Below are 22256 nucleotides of genomic sequence, written 5' to 3'. Positions count from 1 at the left end.
ATGTCATTTCTCAAAGTAAATTTCAGTTTTGTTTTACAGTTTTAACTGTTAACTTGAATTTTGAAAGATGGTGTTCAGTTTGTTTGCAGAAGTATTCTGCCCTATTTTGTCAAGCTTAGTGTTAGGTTACTAGAGAGACAGCTGCAGCTGACTTAAAATGGTGTGCTAAAAATATTGAAGAGTCTAGCCTTGAGGAAACAGTGCAGTAAAATGGCAACAAGAATATTTATTTAGCACAGAATCATCTGGGGATGTGAGAGATGCTTTCAGAAGTGTAATATATCACGGGACAAATTTTATTATATTACTTTTGTCTCTTACTGCTTCTATTGATTCTTTTTCATGCACATTTTCGAAAATTGTCACATATCGGTCCTCGGAGCCATAAAATAAGCTTGACATCAGTAAGTGTTTCGTATATGTCCTTTTACCAGTAAAGCGGAATGGACAGATTTTGTCCATTCAGTATGCTTTCTGAATTAATTTAATGAAATATAGCCTTTTGGTCCATTAGAAAATATTTTAGGTGAAAACGTATCAATCAAGGTAGATAACTTACACATTAAAAACTAAGTTCCATGATTGGGTAATAAAAAATAAATTATTAGTATTTATCACTGTGATTCATTGTACTAATTTTAAGGAGTTGATGTTTCATTTTTTAAAAAATAAATATCCAGCATCTCCAGCCAAAGAACACTTGAGCCCACCCTGAAAGCATCCAGATGAATGGCCTGCTTCTTGCATACAAATGGCAACAACTTGATTATATATCAGTTGAACAAAACACCAAGCACAAAGAGAATTTAACATCATGGAACAGCAAAGAAAGAGCCCTCTGCTAAGAGTTCAGTGCCTTCTGAGAGATATGTTTAGAGTTCCAAATTCTCCTTAATCTTAATTTTGCGAGTGCTGTGTGACACAGCACTGGGTGCCTGAGAAGATTCATTGCTACATCAGCTAAAATAACCTGTTGACAAACCCTACAACGTTAGTTCACCGCTTTGATAAATGCCATTTAGTATGCAAATACATACACACGCACACACACAAACTCACACACACTGTGTGTGTATGCCTGTATCTGATATCTTTGACATAATTTCATCTGATAGATTCATTATTGGTTTTAATCCCTCTGGGTGCTTTTCTGGTTTGCCTTTTTTCCTTCTTCACTCTCACTGTGCGTCACCTCCCAGATTTGAAGGAATACCTTTATACTTTTCTGAGTGCTTTTAAAAAAACCCATCTCCAAACATTAATTCAGAGTTCATTGATCTTTGTTCAGACTTAGCTCTAAGTAATACTTTTGTACTACCAGGATCTGGAATTTTGACTACACTAGGCAGCCGTTATGCTAATTACATTTGTGAAGTACCTCTTATATCTATATGTGAGATCTCTAGAAATATAAATCAGGAATAATAACTTTACAATCAGCTGGTAGAAGACCTGAGATTTATAGGCTCTTCGTGAACTGAACTAACCCTCATACATACCACACATAAAATCTGAAGCATAAATCAGGCTGGAAGCCATGCACAAAGGTGATGAACTGCCCAGCTAAGGATTTGTCTTCCAGTCTCAGATGTGTTTGCATCCTGATGGCCAGACTGACTTGCATTCTCCTTCCTGCCCAGACATGTGGGGTGAAATTTTTCCAGAACAGTTCTTTTGCCCAAAATCCATTCCTGCCAGATTTGTCCTTCTCTGACTTCAGCCAGCTGTAAAAGGACTCCAGTGGCATTTGGCAGACTTTGTGTTAAATAAGCCGCACCCTGTATCCAACGGATGTAGTTCAGTGAACCAAGAAGTTTTGTGCTTTTATATATGATAGTGTCACACTTGAGCACAGAGAAAAAGAGCAGAACCTCTGCTGCTCCCATATTTTGTTTGCGTACTTTCTCCTTTCTTTCTCAGCTGTCCTCTAAACCTGCCTCAGCAGCTGGTATCATCTGATGATTCTAGTATTTGGTTTAGATAGTTGGATTGTTATCAGCCATGCCCTTGTGTGTACTTGGCTGAGTAAACGCAATCAGCTAATGAAATTGTGGTCTTTCCCTCAATTGATTATCAAACTGCTTGTATAGTTCTGCTAGCCCTTCTCTTTTCCAAAGCTGCACGTTTTTGTTTACCCACACCGTTTTTGTTTACCCACACCGTCTGTGCCTCACCCCTTCTGTGCCTTTCTTGAATGTCTCTTTTTTTTTTTTTTTTTTTTTTTTTTGACTTGACATGTTTGAGTGTGGCCAAATATCGGTGGAATTCATGGTCATTTTACTGACCACCCTGTTGAAAATAAATTAGTAAAAAAGCACTTCCAAAGCAGTGGAAAGCTACCTGAAGAAAAAGGACCTGGGGGTGCTGGTTGAAAGCCAGCTGGGCATGAGCCGGTAGTGTGCCCAGGTGGCCAAGGAGGCCAGCAGCGTCCTGGCTTGTATCTGCAACAGCGTGGCCAGCAGGGCCAGGGCGGGGACTGTCCCCCTGTACTCAGTGCTGCTGAGGCCTCACCTTGAACCTTGGGCTCAGCTCTGGGCCCCTCGTGCCAATGGGACATGGAGGGGCTGCAGCGTGTCCAGAGCCGGGCAGGGGGCTGGGGAAGGGGCTGGGGGGCACGGCGGGGGGAGCTGGGGGGGTTCAGCCTGGAGAGGAGGGTCTTAGGGGGGGCCTGATCCTTCCCTGCAGCTGCCTGGCGGGGGCTGTGGGCAGGGGGGGTTGGTCTCTGCTCCCAGGGAACAGCGACAGGACAAGAGGGAACGGCCTCAGGTGGCGCCAGGGGAGGTTCAGGTTGGGGGTCAGGGAAAATGTCTTCACTGGGAGGGTGGCCAGGCACTGGGACAGGCTGCCCAGGGGGTGGTGGTCTGTGGGGGTGTTTAAAAAACATGTGGATGCGGTGCTTGGGGACATGGTTTAGTCATGGCCTTGGCAGTTCTGGGTTAATGGTTGGACTTGATCTCAAAGGTCTTTTCCAACCTAAATGATTCTATAATTCTTTGACTTCAAAAGTACAAGAAAAACTAGTATGATTTTTTTCTCTTATGCTACCCTGTGTAGCAGTCCCAGACACCTACTCATTTACAAGGTGAACAAAGATGATGCCAAGAGAGGATGGTGGCTCCCAAGGCAGTGACCAGGAGGTGCTGGGGTTTGCATTTTGGGTAGAGAACACAGCACAGAGCGAAGTGCCTTTGGTGAGCAGCTGTAAAGGATGGTTTTGCCCACCCTTTGTTTTTTCTCCTCTAGCTCCCTGTGCCAGTACCTAATCTTTGAGCAAGTAAAGGTGTCACGTTGAAGTCCCTTTGAATTTCAGTCTTCTGGAAAACTGCTGTAGGTTTGCATTGGCAGTACACCCGCTGCTGTGTTTGATCATGAAGCACAATTTATGCTTCTTGCCATAGGTTATTTAACACCCACTGAAGCTGATGCATGCATATGGGGCCAGCTACCAGCCAGTTTGGTATCAATGTGAGCACCCAGTACTTTGGGCCAAAAGGCAGAAAAACCGGAGGTTACTATATCACTACTAGGCAGTAGGAGCTGCTGTCTTGTATGCTGTCTGAAGGACATGGTCTCCCCTGGAGCTGCATTGCAGTTGCCACTGCAAACTAGGCTAATGGCGACTCTGCACTGCTGTTGGCTTGGCAAGCTGTGGAGTGCCTTGCTTTACAGAAACAAGTTAGTGGTAGGCTTTATCTGTGATAAACTTAACGTAATACAGGAGTAGGCCTGGGTTTGGCCTATATAAATACATACAGTAAACCCTGTTGAGGAATACCGTGTTTGCTTTCTTTCATTAAAAGCTTCTCTTCCCTGTGATATGGGTGGCAGGAGTTTGCGTTTTTGGTATTGTTATATGCTTTCCTTTTATGCAAACGATGGTACATTTTATCTTTATCTGCAGTGGTGTTCCTTTTGGTACTAATGGAACTATGTTTTTCGACACTGTTTTTTGGGGTTTTTTTCCTTGACTGAAGAAGGAACAGGGGAGATCATGAGGGAGAGAAAAGCAGTGGAAGAACCAAAGGTACCTGCTGCTGAGGCACCCACTTTTGAAGCTCTTCCATTTCTTGGTACCGTCAAGTTGTAGAGGTCAGCTGCTTAGTAAACAAATTGTACAGATGTTCTTAAAATATGGGTGTTTGTTGCTTATGGGTTTGTTGCTTATGGGTGTTGTTGAGATGGAGATGAAACAGGGATTTTCCGCTTGATAGAATTGTAATCAGTTGCTTCTGAGTCCAGTTTCTCAGAATTTGAGAATTTGCTCATTCTCAAATGGGAGAAGATGAATGCTAAATAAATTATGTACTTCTGTTTATTTAGAAATAAATAACTCAAGCTCTTCTTTTCCTTCCTGAATATGCCCACAATAGCCTCCCTGGGAGAGGAGATAACTGTTTTACTGGATAGGGGAAAATAAACTGTACCCCATGAATACGTAGGCAGTGGGTATGCATCTTGTGTAGGAGCATGGTATGAAGTTCGTGGGTACTGCTTTTTGTGGAACTCTGCAATGAGACTCTCCTGTCCCTCCAGCATTATCACAAAAATGACATATCCAGCAGATTCATAATTTTGGCTTTTTCTGGTTTCTATAGATCCATCAAGGAGGACATGCATCAAAAATAAAGCTCCTCTCTGCAGAGAAATTTTGTCTATTTAGGAAAGGCCTTGATATGATAAAGGCTTTTATTTCAGAGGAAGAAATCTGTTAACATTTCAGAGATCTGTTCACTTTGGCAGAAGCCTCCTGAAATCAATAGATGCTGTTTCTTTCACATATGGAATACTGAATAAGACTCTTTAACGATGGAGGTTTACCCTCGTAGACCCTAATGGCACCTTCACTTAATTTTCCTGGTAAAACCTTTATTGCAAATTCAGTAACCATTTTCCTTTTTAACAAGGTTGTCAGCCTGCAAATAATTTCAGAGACAGGATCTATTTATGGGGAATACATTATCAAAATATGATCCATCTAAGATTTATTTTCCTTGTGTTAACTTTGTTTGAGTAGGAGGGGAGTCTGCAATCAAGGTTTATAACTGCTCATTCTGTGGTACTGGTGAGTGTCATCCCCTGTCCCCTCCCTCCCCAATAGAGTTTTGATGCTGAAGGGTCTAAACTACAGTGGAAGACTAGATCCCAGAACCCATAAAATGTATAACAAAGCATAAGCACCAGGACAGGTAGTTTCATGAGAGTGTGGGCACTCAAGCTGATTGACTATTCAGTCACTGAGCTACTCCCTGCTGGGTTCTGCTGTCCATAAGGCATAGGTACAGGAGCGATGTAAAGGTTTTCCTTAATTAATCTCTACTGCTAAGGGTGCGAAGGAAAAATGTCATTGTTCAAGAAATGAGCAACAGTGAATGAATTTTGATAAAATGTTCTAAAAGGCTTCAGCTAGAGGCAGAACTATTAGAGAAAATAGTTCAAATAAGTGAAGTTTGGTAAAATTGCTAGCAATTGAAACTGAGTTCCTATTTTTAGAGGTATTGAGCGTTCTTAAAATTCAGAGTAGTGCTATCAGTACTGCTTATAATACTCTTTTTCTAGCAGTTAAGGAAAGTAGCCCTTAGACAAACACTTTTATTTTGTAACTGTGTTCTGAGATTTGTGGTTTTGATGTTCTTGCTTCCTGCAAGCCTACAATGCAGGAATTAGAGGGTTTGTAGAAGAATCATCTGGAGAACAGCAGGATAATTCTGGCACTCTTCCTTGGCGTTTTCTTTTCTTGCATAAAAATATAAGTATGAACCCCCTCCCTGAAATCCACCAAAGCCTGAGCAACAAAGACAAGCACAGTTTGTATTGCAGAAGACTTCTCAGCTTCTGCAAAAGTTGAAAAGAAGACTTGAGTTCTTTCCTTCTGCAGTCATTGCCCAGCTTCTTCCTGAGCTTCATCCTCTGACACCCACGTAACTGCCTAGTGCCTGGGTGACTCCTCGCGTAGTGGGCACTATGGAGTCCCTTCTCACAGGAACATCCTTTAGTACCGCAGTTCCTCAGGGTGTCTCTGTACAATTTTTTTTGAAAATTTTTTTTTCAGGTTACTGATTTGTGACTTGTAAAGGATAGGAGAATTTCAAAATGCTTGACAAGCGCGTGCTAGCACATTTGGGTACAGGTATAGGGGGTGTGTTTTGATACGGATATGTAGGAAGGAATTGAAAGATGGTGAGTTTTGACCGATGGCAGGCATTCCCCGTCTTTATCTCCCAGATGTGAATGGCATGTTTGGCTGTGCCCATAGGTGTCAAGATCTGGCCGCTACACTGACATAACATGGTTTTTGCACTAACAGGAAAGTCTTTTACACTTACCAGCCCTGTCTCAGAAGCCTTTCTTTGCTAGTAATCTTAAAATGGAAGAAACCACCACCTTACTGTGCAGGCTTAGAAAGAGGATTTAACCTAAGAGGCAGACATTTCACATGAGTAAGTTGATAGTATTGGTTACGGTGGCAAAGAAAGTATGAGAGATCTGTAAATGAAGCCCTCTTACCTGCCTATCCCTATCGGCTCTAACAACTTTCAATGGACATGCATATTTGTTATGAATAATAAAAGGGGGGGGGGGGGTTTATATCCTTTATGACTTCTTTTAAGAGTCCTGTGTAATTATTTCCCAGTGCGATGTGGCATATATTGTGGATGAACTATTTGCTTTTTTACCAGTATTTTCCTTTTTTTGCCCTTTATATCTGCTTTGCTGCAAATTCTAGTTCTTTGGATGTCATGCAGAAATGTATTACTACCTCATCAAATTCTCTGCTTACTCTCAATTTCAAACCAGAAAAAATGTAGATGAACAATTTAACTTGCACCTTCTCTGAGAATGCTGAGACTAGGAAAGAGCAAACATGCTTTCAAGAGCTCCAGAGGGAATCTTTTGAGTCTCGTCGTGGTTTTCATATATTTTCCAGCTGTGTATTTCATACTAGTGCTTTCAACTTTCTTCACAGTTATACTTTTCTGCAAATATTTATATGCAAAAAATCACAGAATGCTGCTCTTAAACTATATTTCTCTTTTCCCCATACAGTAGAAATTGACTGGTTTCAAAATAGAGATATTTCAGAAGATTCCCATATAGGGTGCATGCACTGGTGGGCAGGCAGAATTACTGGGCGCGAATCATGCTTTCTCCACACCGCTGCCTTGTGCCAGTCACGGGAGAGCTTATGATGTTCTACTACCATCTTCTCTAAACCACTTTAGCGTTCTTCTCTCTGTGTTGTCCTCCATAAAACAGTATGGCATGCCATGAATTACGTGTTTAGAGTAAGGCAGATCCATCTATCAATTCAGTCGAGAGATATGATTATGTGCTTTTTTGCCTCTAAGTGGTTAACAATTGCAAAACATTCTTTTTAATGCCTAGTACTTTATTCACTTTATTTTTCCTTTTAATGCGTTGGAAAATAAATCTTAAACATTTCTTCTGTTATCTAGCACTTTAAGCCTTTTCACAGCATTTGTAACGTCTCTTTGCCAACACTCCATCTGTGATTTTAGCTTGCAGGAAACACTTTGCAATTCTGTTATTAGCTTAGATGCAGAGAGCTGCTGTTTAAATATTAATTGTAAGTTCCCTCATAAGTGCAGTCAAACCCACTGAGTAATTTGTGAAGTTCAATAAATATCTAGGAGAGGGTGGGGAGTATGTTGTGGATAGGATCTGCTCTTAGTCTTAGCAAAGGTCTTACTTGAGTTAACAGTACCTGATGCTGGTCGTTTCCTTTCCTCTTCTTACCTCAGTTTGGCTGCTTGTACGCACATACACACAGAAAAAACCCCCAACCAACCAAAACCCCAAAAGATTAAATTGCAAGCATACTTCTTGCAGTTAGTGGACTTCCTGCTAAACCTGCTGTAAGTGAAAGAAACACCACACAGTGCTTGCAAGAAAAGATATGAGACCCATCAGTTGTTTCCAATCCTAATTATTGTGCAAATACACTTCTAAAGTACTTGTGTTTTGCTCTGTCAGGAATCACACCTCAGCAAGAGGCATTATCTTGTGGTTGAGCCCTTCTCCTCTGTTTTCAATCATGACCCTCATCCTGTTTCATTTTTTGATTCCACAAAATGTACTTTAAGCTTAAAAATAAATAAAGAAAAAACCCCTGGAAAATAGTACGGGTTTACAGACGTTTTAATAAAGTGTATTTGATAGAAGTGAGAAACAAAGTAGTTAACACCATCTGACCAGAATGGTTTCTGCGGTTCACCAGAGCATTGTAATATTCATATTGGGTATAACTGAAAGATCAGCCCCATTAAAATTGTACGATCTATTTTTCCCCCCACTCTTATTTTTCCAGATGGTTATTAATCTTTTATTGGTGAGGTGGTTTGCCTACGGTGTAATCTGAGGTTTCTCCTCATGTTAAGTGAGTTACTTCTCTTTGGGTTTGAATTTTAATAAGTCGAATTCTGTTAATTGCCTAGAATTTAGATGTTTTTCTTAGTATCTTGCAAATGTGTGCTAAAATTAAAACAAATTAAGTGGTACCCACTTATACCTTTTCTTTTTCAGCGTTCTGTGAAGAAGGGTGCAGATATGGTGGAACTTGTGTAGCCCCTAACAAATGTGTCTGCCCTTCTGGATTCACAGGAAGTCACTGTGAGAAAGGTAAAGCTCTTTTTGAAACATGCCACCTTCTTTCATAATGAGAAATATGATATGCTGAATTAAGAAATAATTACTTACCATTCATTCATTCTGCTTGATATTTTCTCTTCATTGAAGATCTGTGTTCCATAGCTGCCTTTTCCTAACTGAAAGCTAGTCTTAAATTAAACATGGAAAGTTTTAGACATTCAGGGGTGAATCTGCTTTTGCTTCCAGTGAACGCTTTTAGTTAATTAGAAGGGATGGCAAATGAAAAAAAATTACTCCACCTATTTCCTGTGGTGCAAGCTCAAGGTTACTTTCTGCTGCTTCTGAATATATTGTGCAGATTAGACTGGAATTTGGATGCTTGCTTTTCACTTAAAGTTATTGAATCCTTAAGGTTTGATTTGTTTCTAAGTCACTGAGGCCACCGATTGTCATAGAACCATAGCCTATTCACTAGTGACAGTGGGATTGTGCCTTTTCCTAGATTTTTTTCAAGATTTGCTTCTGACAGCCTCACAGGCCCACCTTCTGTTTGTTTCATAAAGATCTGGTTCGTTGTCTACCTTAAATGAGAAGGAAGGCATCTTACAGAATTTCATGTAGGACTCTTAACTAGATTCTTTGTACAGCAGATCTGGGATTTTATTTTGGTTGGCATTTATTGAGGTTGTATTTCACTTAATCCAATGATAGAGTTTTTTTTGCATTGCGTGTTTGTTAATAGATATTTTTCACTTGCCTTTACTGGCGGAAATAAAGTGGATTGTTAATGCAGGTTGCACTATCGAGTATGTATGAGGTTATGATTGATGAAGTTTTTTCGGTTTTGTTTTTTTTAAGCATGAGGGGGGAAAAAAAAGGAAAACCAAGAAATAACTGTTAAAGGATAAGTTAAATCACTGGAGCCTCTTGTTTCCCAGAGGTTATTCAGTAATTTGTGTGTAGCAGTATCTGTTTTATACATTGCTTTTCTATTATAATACAAAGTAACTTAAGCCCAGTTGGCAACAAATCTCCTTTGAGTAGCTTCTGAAAACGGTGAAAGCTTTTTATGGATGGACTCAAATCACTGCATACTAAAATCCCACAGTTTCCAGTTGTCAGCATTGTTTCTAATTATTTAAGAATGAACTAGGACATTAATATTTTCATATCGTCTTGAATAAATTTGAGTACTGCATCTTTTTTGCCTATAGCCTTTGGGTTATTTGTTCTAAATAGACAAAAGCTCCCAAGCCTCCTGATTTTCAGGAGTAAGTACTGGCAATATACATGAGGAAGTAATACAAGTAGTTTCTGCCTCAGAGCCCCACCTAGCACAGCTCCCCAGCCTCCAATCCTTCCTGCTAGTTACCCTGTCCCATGTAGAATTTGCTCATTCCTTTCTAAAATGTCTATTAATCAGAGGGATGCAGGATGCCAGGGGTGTGAAAATAAGGTACCACAGCACCAGTACCTGCACTGCCCGAGGTGCCCAGCCTACCCAGGCAGCCAGGGTCTTTAGGTCAGCTTTCAGCTCGGCTGCCTCTGTTTCTTTCACCCAAGAATCTTACAACGCTCTTTTTTTCTTAGAGCTGTAAAGGGACTTTCATAACTAGAACACAGAGTTTTTAAACTTCTGAAGCGATGGTTTAAAATTGATAAATGGATGCCATAACTGTTGTTGACTCCTACGTTTTTCATGTCTTTTATATTGTTTTGATTTAAAATATGAGTTAGCACACAGAGTAAAGGAAACATGGCAGGCATGGTACTCTCATTATATCAAGAAATTTAGAGGTAGATGTCAGAGGGAACTAGCTCCTGTGTGTAAAATCTATACGATTTGAACCAGAAGGAGGGTTTGTTTTTTTTTTTTGAAGATGTGTGGGATTTACCAGTGGCTACAAGTGAAACTAACGATGGTGACTGAGAAATCTGATGTGCAAACTGGTTTGAGAATGAACAGGACTTCGCATATGAGAAGTTGTCACATTTTAGTTGTGTTAGAGAGTTTGAAAACTTGAGCAGATATATCTTTTGTCATATGCATGTTTCAGTGGCTAAGTGCATATCAGATATCGGTGGGAACAGCTTCAGCCTTGTAAAGGTGCATGTCCTGGAAAAACTAAATGCTTGGACTAGAAAGGTGATGAACCACCTTCAAAGCAGGCTTTCCCTTTGCTTACCGGCTTGCTCCTTGAAGGTGTAGCACTGTCGGGGAAAAGGAGGCAGTTCAGTAAAGACTTGCCTTATAGTCTCTTAAAGGATATTTAAAGTATTCAAAAATCACGTTTGTCTGATTGATATATATATATTTTTACCCCCTGTTGTCTGTAATGTTAGAAGTAAGCACTTTGTTATATTTAACATATGGTAGCACTCCTTCAATCATTATGACATGGACTGAAGACAGTGAAAGGGTGGGAAATCACTTTAAATCAGAGCTTAAATGTACCTGGTAGACCTTTGTCTGCTGGAAGCTCATGGTGAACTGATGCATGTCAGAAGTAAAATGATGTGTTTTGGTTATGTATTCTGTTTGCCACAGTGCATTTAAAAACGTCCTTCAAACCATCAACAGGGCAACTCCTTCTGTGTTATTTGTGAGCTGAAAGGACTCGTCACCAGCTAGAACCAGTATGACCCAAACTGGCTTCAGCATCATGTAAGGGATAAAACAAACCAGTAATTAGAAATGTTGTTGAAACGCAGGTGTGTTCACTTCTGAATATGAATCATGTTACTCATCGTTTCTGACTGCCTGGTTGAAATGATGATATTAGGTTAATTAAAAATTCAGAGGTATTTGAGAAGGGTAGGATTTATGTTGGTAATTTACTCAGGTGAAATTAAAATACACATTTAAGGCTTATGTATGAATACATAATTCAACACGCTGCTAAGAAGAATTACCTCTTGCCAGTTGCTTTGCCTGAAATGAGGGATCGTCGTAACAGTTGTGGGGCTTCCTTTTCTTTTTGAAGGTGAACTGCAAATTGATATCCAGAGATACTGTCAAGTAATTCCTCCTTCCATCCATTCTTTATAATAATGCTGTTTCTTTAAGTAATTGCTTGATGCTTCTTAGAGAATTTTTGTCATTTTCTGTTTAGGATCTGCTTCTATCTTCCAATCAATTTTTTTGTTTGTTTGTTTTGTGTTTAGCCGGCCAGAGCTAAAATCAATGATCTCTGTGATCATTACCATTTGTGATCATATTTAATGCAGTTGTGATACCTGTGCTAGAAAGTTTTTACCTTAGAATTTTTGCTGACGTTGCTGTAATGTTCCAGCATGTACGTGCCTGGTGGCTGAGCTGGAGATACACATCCTTAACTGTATGTAACACTGTTGGCTGAAGCCCAGGTGCACCCTTGGCAGGGATCCCTGTTAAAGGCTTCTGAGAGACATTTTGGTGTGCAGAGAGGAATGCAAACACAGTACTCTGCAAGAGTTGTTGGCAGCATGGGCTCCAATGCCCTAATTTTCTGTCCAGTGATGTTTTCTCCATCTCCTGTTTTTGCAATATTAAAAAAAGAATAATCCCATCATTCCTTGAGCTGCTTTTCTATCTCCGTGGATGAGCCACAGGTCAGTGAAGTTTTAACATTGGTTTTGTAGACAGGATTCGCCTTTATTCTGTGTATGTGGAATATTACTCACTACTGCCACTGATGAAGTGGTGAGGATGAGTTAGGCAGGACAATCTGTGATATCAAAGGCAGGAATAAACGGATGATTGAGTGCCTAGAAGCTGCAGGCATTCCTCGAATATCTGCCTACATGAGGTAGAGTCCCCTGCGTGGGCCTAAGAAATACATACCAACCTCTCTACAGCTGTGGGACGGTGACCAGTGGTGGCAGAAGTTTCAGCTAGGGCAGTTAGCTACGGTATCTGTCTGTAAAATGATTACTCTGGGCAATAAGCAGGACAAGGCAGAAAGGTTTGAAACAGTGCGTTCCCAACTAGGGGCAAGTCAAGGAAAGTGCAATATTTTTTCCAAAAGATGCAGGAGGGCTTTTGATGGGGTGGGGCCTCGCCTCGAAAAGAGATTCAAAACAATTGCGCCATATCTTTGCTCCCTGGGCTCATGACAGCTGCTGAGCTGGTACGCAATGAATGGGCAATGTGTCACTGGTAGATTAGAAGGGGGTTGTGTAGGCTGGAGCTCAGAGGGGTAAATATTTTTGTGGTAGCTACATGTGTATTTATGGTCTTTGTAAAACGCTGGAGAGCATTTTCTCACAGAATGATAGAGTTCTGTCAAATTACTTGCTGATTGTAAACAGTCAGAAGCAAGGGTAAGACACGGCAGCAAAGTATGACAATGTGATAATTACTGGGGTTATGTTTTTGTGTAGTTTTGGACTGTGCATACAAAGGATTGTCTGATGTTGGGGTGAGACGTCATTTTTCAGTATGTGCAGTGGCTGAGAAATGTGCTTTGAATCCCAATAATTATATTGCAAGTGGGGAAAAAAATAATAAAATCAACATTTGCAGTGTTATATATGGATTTTTCAGTGCAATCTTGGATTTCACAGGTGTGTAGCAAAATGTGCTTATATCGTGAAGTTGGATAAGTCATATGTATGTCATGAAAATGAGGGAGTCTTTAGCGGCTTTGTTTCATAGTAGTTGGCAGCATCTGGAGTTGTTGTCCAAGAAGCTGCATGCTTCTTTGTGTACTCATCTCTTAAATTGCTTCTTCTGGAGTATATTGTCTTCTGCAGTCCTTTGGGTAAAACTCTCTACAGTCTGCATTGCTTTGGGCCCTAGAGACAGGGGGAAAAAAAAAAAGAAAAAGAAAAAGTGAGAATTGTATTTGTGTGCTATTTCTTTGATTCCTGAGCTGGATAAATCTTTAGGTGTGTAGCTATCAAAGACATTTCAGTTGAGGAACCTGGTTTAAAAAAATAAGCGAATAAAAACCGAAGCAAAGTGGAGAAAGATTTTTCAGTGAGTATGCTAAGCTAAATGTCAAAACTCCCTACCTTTCTCTATCTAAGATCTTTTATAAAATAGGAAGCAAGGTTTATTTTGGGAAATGAACCAGCTGTGCAGTTGTGGGCACAAGGCTTTGCACGAGATTCTTTCTAAAGCCTCTCATTTCAAGGTGAAGCAAAGCCAGTATAGTGTAAGATAAGAGGGGTGAAGTGAATGATGCTTAGCTTATTACAGAAAACAGTGGTTGTGGTTGATATGACACTCCTGAGGGTGTGACAGATCCAGGGAAGGCAGGTGCTCCAGGTGGCTGAGGTTACCCTGCTCCATTTGCTGCCAAGCTGTTTACAGCCTTTGCCCCAGCGGTACTTATTGCAAAATGGCAAGGGGTGACATCTTAATGTGATAGAAGAAACAAAGCTGTCATTTGTAAAGATATCAGGGAATAGATCAAAGAATATCTACTAGAAAAATCTGGTTACGTTTGTCTCTGAGGATCAAGGGGACATCTGTCTGCAAATCAACAAGTAACTCCCAGTGGAAGAAAAAAGATGTTCTATCTCATACTGCCAAGCCAGAGAAAAGTGAAATTTCCCAGACCAAGAACACCATTCATCCCCCAAGCTGACCATAGCATAAGGAAACTGGGCTCGCTTTTGTAGTGCTTACACTGCCTCATACACCGTAGAAGTTCAGTTTTAGAAGCCAGGAAAAATACTAAGAAGACACTGTGCTTGCAGTGTGGGGTTTTTTTGGTGGTGTGTTGTGGTTTTTTTTTTCCAAGGGATATTTTTATGTTGCTTTATTATTTATTTCTTGTGTTCAGGTGTCTGAGTCCATGTATTTTTGTTTGTTGGTAATGAAAGGAATATCTGCTATATTAATCTTTCATATTAGCTGAGATGATATCTTGACATTCCAGATAGCAAATGGTTCTAACACACTAATGTTTTATTATTTATATGATTTGTGGTCATATATATTGCGTTTGTGTGGCAAGCTTTTGGTAGCGGGAGGGCTACAGGGGTGGCTTCTGTGAGAAGGTGCCAGAAGCTGCCCCCATGTCCGACAGAGCCGATGCCAGCCGGCTCAGAGACGGAACCAGCACTGGCCAAGGCCGAGCCCATCAGCGAAGGTGGTAGCACCTATGGGATAGCGTGTTAAGTAGGGGAAAAACAAATCTAAAAGATCTGTGCCAGTGAGAGAGAGGAGGGGACCGTGTGAGAGCAACCCCCCCCGCCGCCCCCCAGGCCGGTGCAGCAGGAGCAGGAGGGCTCCAGGCGCCCAGCAGAGGTTCCCGGCAGCCCGTGGGAAGCCCCCGGCGGGGCAGGCTGTGCCCCCAGCCCACGGAGGGTGTCGGGGGGGCAGAGCCCCACCTGCAGCCCGGGGAGGGCCCCACGCCGGGGCAGGGGGTGCCCGACGGGGGCTGTGACCCCCCGGGCAGCCCAGGCTGGGGCAGGGTCGCTGGCAGGACGCGTGACCCGGGGGGGGCCCACGCCGGAGCAGGCTGGGCCTGAAGGACGGCACCCACCGGGGGGGACCCACGCCGGGGCAGGGGGTGAGGGGCTGCGGCCGGGGGAAGGGCTCACGCCGGGGGAGTGTGTAGAGGATTGTCTCCCGTGGGAGGGACCCCGGGCTGGAGCAGGGAGAGTGTGAGGAGCCCTCCCCTGAAGGGGAAGGAGTGGCAGAGACAGTGTGTGATGAGCTGACCCTAACCCCCTTTCCCCATCCTCCTGCACTGCTCTGAGCGAGGAGGGAAGAGGAAATCGGGAGTGAAGGTGAACCCTGGAAGAAAGGAGGGATGGAGGGAAGATGCTATAAGATTTAGGTTTTATTTCTCATTACCCTACTCTGATTTGATTAGTAATAAATGGAACTAATTTCCATGATTAGAGTCTGGTTTGCCTGTGACAGTAATTTGTGATCTCCCTCCTTATCCTGACCCATGAACCTTCTGTTAAATTTTCTTTCTCCTGTCCAGCTGAGGAGGAGGGTGATAGAGCAGTTTTGGTGGGTACCTGGTGTCCAGCCAGGGTCAGTCCACCACCTGATAAAATATCTCCTTCATAGTGTTCTGAATTAGAGTAATTTTTTTTTAAGTCACAGAAACTGTGTCAGTCTTTCCCTGCCTTTGGTCCCCAAAGCTTGCACTTAGAAATTGGGCAGTACTATATTGCTTATGCTTGCTACTCTGAGTTCCTACAGTTTGAATTTCTCCATTTCTCCACTCAGATTCCCCGACCTCACCCTGACCAGTGTCTATATGCCAGCAGGACACGTCAGGTATTACTTAAGGATGTGGTTTTATTTAGACAAAAGAAAAACATGATATAGTCAGTTGACTTCTAATTTGCATTTGGATTCATGCAAACCAATGTAATCAGGAGGTAATTTCAGTTGATCAAACTTCATAGTGCATGTAAGATCCAAACTGATTCTAAAATCTTTATTCCCTTGCCTTAACCATTAAGAAAAATACCTTTAGATGGTGTCCTGGCATGCCATCTTTCTTTGTGTTCTGGTTCCTGTTCTGGATGTTCTTGGATTTAATATCTTGTGAGGACCCACTATAGAACTTACCATAGAGCTTACAGAAATAGCTGCTATGTTCTATTATTCTTTAGTTACCCCAGTAGTGAACTGAAAATACTTGGGATATTTAAAGAAATTAACTAATCTGGTTTCATGAAGTCATTGGCTTTGTGTCTTCCTTTTATTACAGAGCAATAGATTTGACTCCTTCACTTTTTCTGTTTTGCTGAAAAGCAGGCAATGAAAAAATCTAAAAAGAAAATGACAGTAAGTGCTTTGGAAATGAAGGTAAAGAGCAGGAGTCTTAGGATGAGGTTGGTAGCTCCCCTGGACCTCTGGAGATAAAGAAGCAATTAATAGAAGGAGAAACTCCAAGTAAAATTATACCATCTCTTTTAGATTCAGGTACCCTGCCAAAGTGTTGGATAGTAACCTGTGTTCAATCTCCTAAAGAGCTATTAGCAATCATCTTAAAATTAGAGATGAGCGGTCCTTGTAGCAGTATGGGGTAATCCAACTGAATATATGTTAAAAATAGACTTTTTGATGTGGTGACGAGTAATAAGCATAGCTTTCATAGAACCGTTTTAAATCAAAATGGCTCCTTAGTGCATCGGAATACAGTGGTTGGGTCAGTCAGGTTCCACATGAGAGACACCCTCTGCCAGAGCCAAGTTGGATTTTCAAAAGGCCCTTCACAGAACAAGGCTGCATAAACTCTGTGAACTTCAAGAAAATGTATGAGTCTAAGAGCATTGTTTAGGTGATTGTTTATGTGAGTGGTACCAGTTTGAGCATCTCTGCAAGCATCCTTCCCCTGAACGTATTCTGTGAGCTCCCATGTCTCCTCATTTCCGTGACACTAGCGGCGTGTAGCAGCCAGTGGAGCCAGCCAGCCATTGTCTGGTTCGGAGTAACTTCAAGCACAAAGTGAAGAGGGAAGTAAAGCCAGACTCGTCGTGTTTCCCTGGGGCTGTGCTTGCTGCACGCCCTGGTCCTTCGTGAGCGTGCCAGCAAAGACAAGGCTCCTATGCCTTTACACCACCTGGGCACTGTCACGCAGTGACTTAACCTTTGTGATGGAGAACTTGCCTTTTGGTGGTGGAGGGATGCAGGTCAGAAGGATAAGGTGCATTTCCCTACGTTGGATGTAGGTATGCAAACAGAGGGATGTTAGTCTGGTTTGTTTCCATCACGTACCTGGAAGCTGCAGAGCGCAGCGCAGGGGTGAGGGCAGTATTCATGAGCAAAAAGGAGGTGCCTGTCTTTTGTGAGAGCAAAGCGTGCTGGGGCCTTGCTTTGCCCTCCACTTAGCACCTGGAAATCACTGGGGGAGAGGTTGGTTTGTTTGTTCCTGTTTTCTTTGTTTGTTTTGGCTGCTGATACACACAGAGTGTTAAATGTTCAGTCATCCGTAAGCTCTAATTATGTCCTACAAGAGGAACATCATGTTTAGAAAGAGACAGGTAAACTAAGCAGTAGTAAACTCTGAAGCTCTGAATGCAAAAGCCCCATGTTCCCTCTGAGCTACAGCCCACAGCCTACAGAGCCAGATTTTGTGCAAAAGCCTTGCTCGAGCTGTTGCTTTGGCCCTTCCGTGAAGTGCTCAGTCCCTGACTTCGCGTTCATTGGTTCATCACCAGGGGCATCTCCCACACCTTCTGTGCGGTCCTATCTGCTGCAGTGTCCTCTTGGGTTCTTAGGACCCAGGCAATGAGATTTACATTTGTTTCAAGTGGCAGAATCACTGTCGAATACGTTTAGGAAAACAAAGAACCCCAAAGAACTCAAAAATGGGAGCAAATACTTATGTTTGAGCAAATAGATACATTAATACATTAATGGATTTTCCATTTTGCAACTGAGAAGTTTCTGTTTATGGAACATTTTTTGTGATGTGAGCTGTACAGAAAAGACAGTTGCTTTAAAGTACCTGCTTCATGATGAACTAACTACAAACCATGTCTCATTTTACTGTGGTTAATTAAAAAACCCCAAGTAGTCTGCTTTGAATGCAGTGCAGTAACCAGTAACGCTAATTTTATAACCTAGTTTGTCAGGACATTCTGACCCCCTTTTTTGGTTCTTCCAGGCAGATGCCTACGACCATGAAAAACATATTAATTCTAAGGAGAATGGTAGTGGACTAACTAAATACTAAATAAAAACTGCCTTAGTCTGTCCTACTACAGGCAGTATTTAGGGGACATTACTGTGTTTAATAAGCTCTTTGCCACCTTACTTTTTCTTATTAATAGCCTGCTCTGGAGTGGAGTACCAACCATGAATGTTTAAATTTGCTGATAACCTAGAAATAAAACTCTGAGATGTGCAGAGCAGGTGCAGAGAGGTTTTTTTTAAGACAGAAGTTCTCTGCCTCAGTGGGAATTTCACCTGAGTGGAAGCCTTACAATCTGGTGCAATTGAATAAAGTGAAATGAAAAACAAATGGCTCTAGTGAAATAAAAGAGCGTTTAGAGTGGGGGTTTTATGTGGAACAAGCTGTGTTAGTTGCAGTTACCGATGATAAATATGCCATTTTTAACTCCTTGATCTATGGTACAAATCTGACTAGCTAATCTAGGAGCAAGATCCCATTCAAACTGGGCAGAGAATTCAGTTCCATTAGAAAATAAGTGCAAGTGAGAATTTTACTCTCTAGAGCCATGTTTCTGCTGAAGTTTAGAACAGTAAATGGGGGCATACTTCGTGAGTGATCTCATTGAAGTTAATTGAGGTGTAATGAGAGAAAGCATGCCTCAGTCATCAGAACCTGCATCAGCAAACAATTTGAGAAATAATGTGAAGAGTGAAAGGAATAGAGCAAAACATGGCTGATGTTGTAGAGGTTATTGTGTATTTAAATCTGACAACACATCAGTTTTCCTACATTTTTTAATTTTTAATTTAAGATATTTTTTTTCTGAAAAATTATGGTACGAGAAGAATGCTTTAAGCTGGTGGAACTAATGCAACAGGAAAAACCCCCAAAGTGCAACCAGCGAGATCTTTTCCCATGTTGATAGAAATTCATCACCACAAAAGCAATAGCCACCTCTACTTGCTTTTATTGGGCTGACATTTAGAGGAAGAGGTCATGTCCCCATCCATGTAATGCTCAGAAGGCAAATAAAATGGCATAAATCACTTTCTCATGTGACTTACGTAGATTGCAGCTTATGTTCAATGAGGATAACTAATCCAATTATTTTGCTTTAGGAGTCAGGGTGAAAATGTGACTTAAGCCCTCACTGAAGGGAGTGTCTTCCTTTCTTTATTCACTGAGGTAGCCCCTGTAACATCTAAAATTGTGTTGAATTTCAGTCCTTTGGGATATCTGTTTTTGTAAGAGCAGCACCCATGGTTTTCTAGTCTGCTCTTGAAAGACTGCAGAATCGGGTTGTTATACAATACCACAGCGAAGAAAAGCCTGCAACAGAAGGAGGTGGCTCTTTGCAAATTCTACTAAATTGGTATCAGTGTGTGGACTCAAGAAAACAAGTTTTTCTTTAGGATTGTACTCATGTATGTACAGAGGAGAAATTAAATATCAGAAGTTTTGCTGATTAGTAACTTTACATAATTTTTTTTCCTCCCTCCCAAAGCTTTTTCTGTGTTAGGTGAAATGGGTTTATTGTCTGCGGTCTGTTTGATAGTGATGTATCAGTTCTGCTGCAGAAAGTACATGATGTACCCAAAACGTCCCCTTCACTGTGGACTTTTTTGCAAATGATCCAGAATATTATGCCTGATAAAATATCAAAAAAATCAATGGCGTAATACCTGTTGGGTGTGAAGAGGGGTCTATGAATCTGTCTCCTAGAGCGTGTGGCATTAAAACCTATTAAAGATTCAGAGCTCACTAACTCACAGTGCAAATTCTTGTTGCTTTTGTTAGGCTTTTGTTCATGTGTGTAGTCCCCAGAGAAAGAATATGCAAGATGTTAAAATAATACTGTGCTTATTGTAAGGTACATGTGAAGCATAAAAGTAGCTTGAATTGTTCTGGGTGAATGTTTTCTTTGCTAGCTCCCTTATGATTGAAGTAGCTTTAAAGTAACAGTCATGCTCAACCTGAAGGAACTATTGTGTCAAAGTTATTCTCAAACTTTTTATAATGTTATGATAAAAATCTGTGCAGTCCTTCACATTTGCAGAAATAGAATTCTTCCGAAATACATCAATCATTTTTTTTTTTTTTTTTTGCTTTTAAAAAAGAGAACCTCTGATTTAGCAACTCAGGCAGTTCAATAGCTCGAGTTTTCCACTACTTACGATGTGTAACAACTGAATTATTTCTTTCAACATGTAGTATCTACTAAGTAGATCAGTCATTTCAGAGACAAACATAAATGGTGGAGCTTTTATGTGAAAGAATGAAATCCCCTTTCTTATTTGATTTTTTTTTTTCTTTTTCTGAAGAGACATTCTCTGTATGCTAGCAATCTAATCTTTGGAATGGTACTCATTTATCTTTTGAATGAGACATGAAATAAAAGCCCTAAACACTTCTGGTCATTAAAGATCCAGTTGAACCTGTATCCTATTTCAGCTCAGGTAATTACATTCTGCCTTCTTTAGCAATGTCAGTCAGAGAAATTACTTACTTGAAGTAGCCGTCTGGTAGCATGGAGTGGCACCCATGCCTTAACTTCGTAGATGGCTACGTTTCTGTGGCAGGTTACAGATGCTCACAGCTTTTGATAGCAATTACATGATTTTAAATGGGAATGACACTTCGGTGGAGTACAAGCATGTAGGTATGGGAGGGTGAGCTTAGCTCATCCACGGTCCTTCTCATTGTACTGTCTTGGAAGTAGTGATACCTCTGATCTGGACAGCACAGCTCACCAGGGCCAGTTACAGGTTCTTGCACGCCTACCACATCTTCTTAGTGTAAGCTGGTAGACAGCAGGGGTCTTTGAGCTGAGAAAAGCAGGAGGGGCACTCAAACCCTGACTGGGATCCCATGCATCACCCTCGCATGCGTTGCATCCACACAGCTTCTTTATAGTAGCCTACTGCTTTGTTGCCAACTCAGGCTATGACTAAGTACTCTGCAGTTTGAGAGGTTAAATAGATTGTTCTCATTTCCAGGATAGTAATTTAAACAAATAGCCAGGATGAGTCTCTCCTTCCTCTTGAAGCTGGGCCATGGACCTTGCACACCCATGGAAGTGTGCAGGCTCAGAAGTGAAATAGCTTTGTAGACATGAGGAGGTTCGCTCTTCTCTTGAGCATTATCAAAGTTTGAGAGTGGTCTGCTGTCAATCAGTCAGAAGGTATGGCCACTACGTGTATTTTACTTGCTTACATGACCACTCATGAAGACTGAATTCCAATAAAGAGATGTTTTATGAAGATTTCCTGGGTTCCCATTTGATGCTGTGCAGCACAGGTGGTGCTACCGTGGGAGGGAGGTGTTCAGCTATTGGTAATGGTTTATGTAAGGAACAAATTCTCTCTAGAAATTCTTTGTGATTACATTTCCTGCAAGGAGACCAAGTGGTTTTTTTGGTGGTGTTTGTCGGTTTGTTTCTCTTTACTATAGAGCAAGTAAGGAATGTCCCATGAGCAGTGCCAGCCCCTGCAGAAAGTGAAGTTTTGTAGCGTGACAGGACAGTTCCTTTTTTTTCTGCCAAATACTCACTCATTCTGTCCCTTTCTACAGCTGTCCTGTCCACTTCTTGTGACAGCCTTAGTTCTGGAAAGCCTTAGTCTGTCCAAAATGAATTAAAAACAGAGAAAAAACCCTTCCACATACCACAAGGGATTTTTTATTTTGTGTCTGTTACAACCAAGGCAGATGGTGAATCCTACAGTTAATGGAAGCTGCTTTTTGGGGTGGGGATTTCAGTTGCCTGCTGCTAAAGTCTGTCTTTCTATCCCCCATCTTTAATTGTTTTCTTTCTCACCCTTGGAATGTCCAACACAGAATTTTTCAGTTCTTTCTGTTAACTGCATGGAGAAAGTAGACTTAATTCATACCTCAGACATTTTTGCCATTTTCTCATCTGAAATCTTGTTTCTTCTTAACTCTTATGGAGTTCACAGCTGATGCAGTTTGTGAGATGTGTGTGCTGATAGCAATAACTCCCTCAGCGGTTCCATTAATCATTTATAGGCTAGGGAGTCAGATACAGTATGATAATGCCTAGCTATTCCTAAGGCC

The 22256-nt window shown here is 41.4% G+C and overlaps 1 protein-coding gene across 3 annotated transcripts in view; it reads left to right on the top strand.

Moving 5' to 3' along the window:
• The window catches only part of NELL1 (neural EGFL like 1), a 292473-nt gene that overhangs the window by 213358 nt on the left and 56859 nt on the right, over nt 1-22256 (top strand). For all 3 annotated transcript variants that reach the window (XM_040609298.1, XM_040609297.1, XM_040609295.1), the window contains exon 15: nt 8542-8637. In XM_040609298.1, coding sequence (XP_040465232.1) covers nt 8542-8637 — 96 coding nt within the window. The remainder of the gene's footprint in view (nt 1-8541; nt 8638-22256) is intronic.

Source organism: Falco naumanni, chromosome 10 (genome assembly GCF_017639655.2).
Source record: "Falco naumanni isolate bFalNau1 chromosome 10, bFalNau1.pat, whole genome shotgun sequence".
Taxonomy (NCBI): Eukaryota; Metazoa; Chordata; class Aves; order Falconiformes; family Falconidae; genus Falco; species Falco naumanni.
Note: the sequence above shows the minus strand (reverse complement) of the source record. Positions and strands in the feature narration are given on the sequence as shown.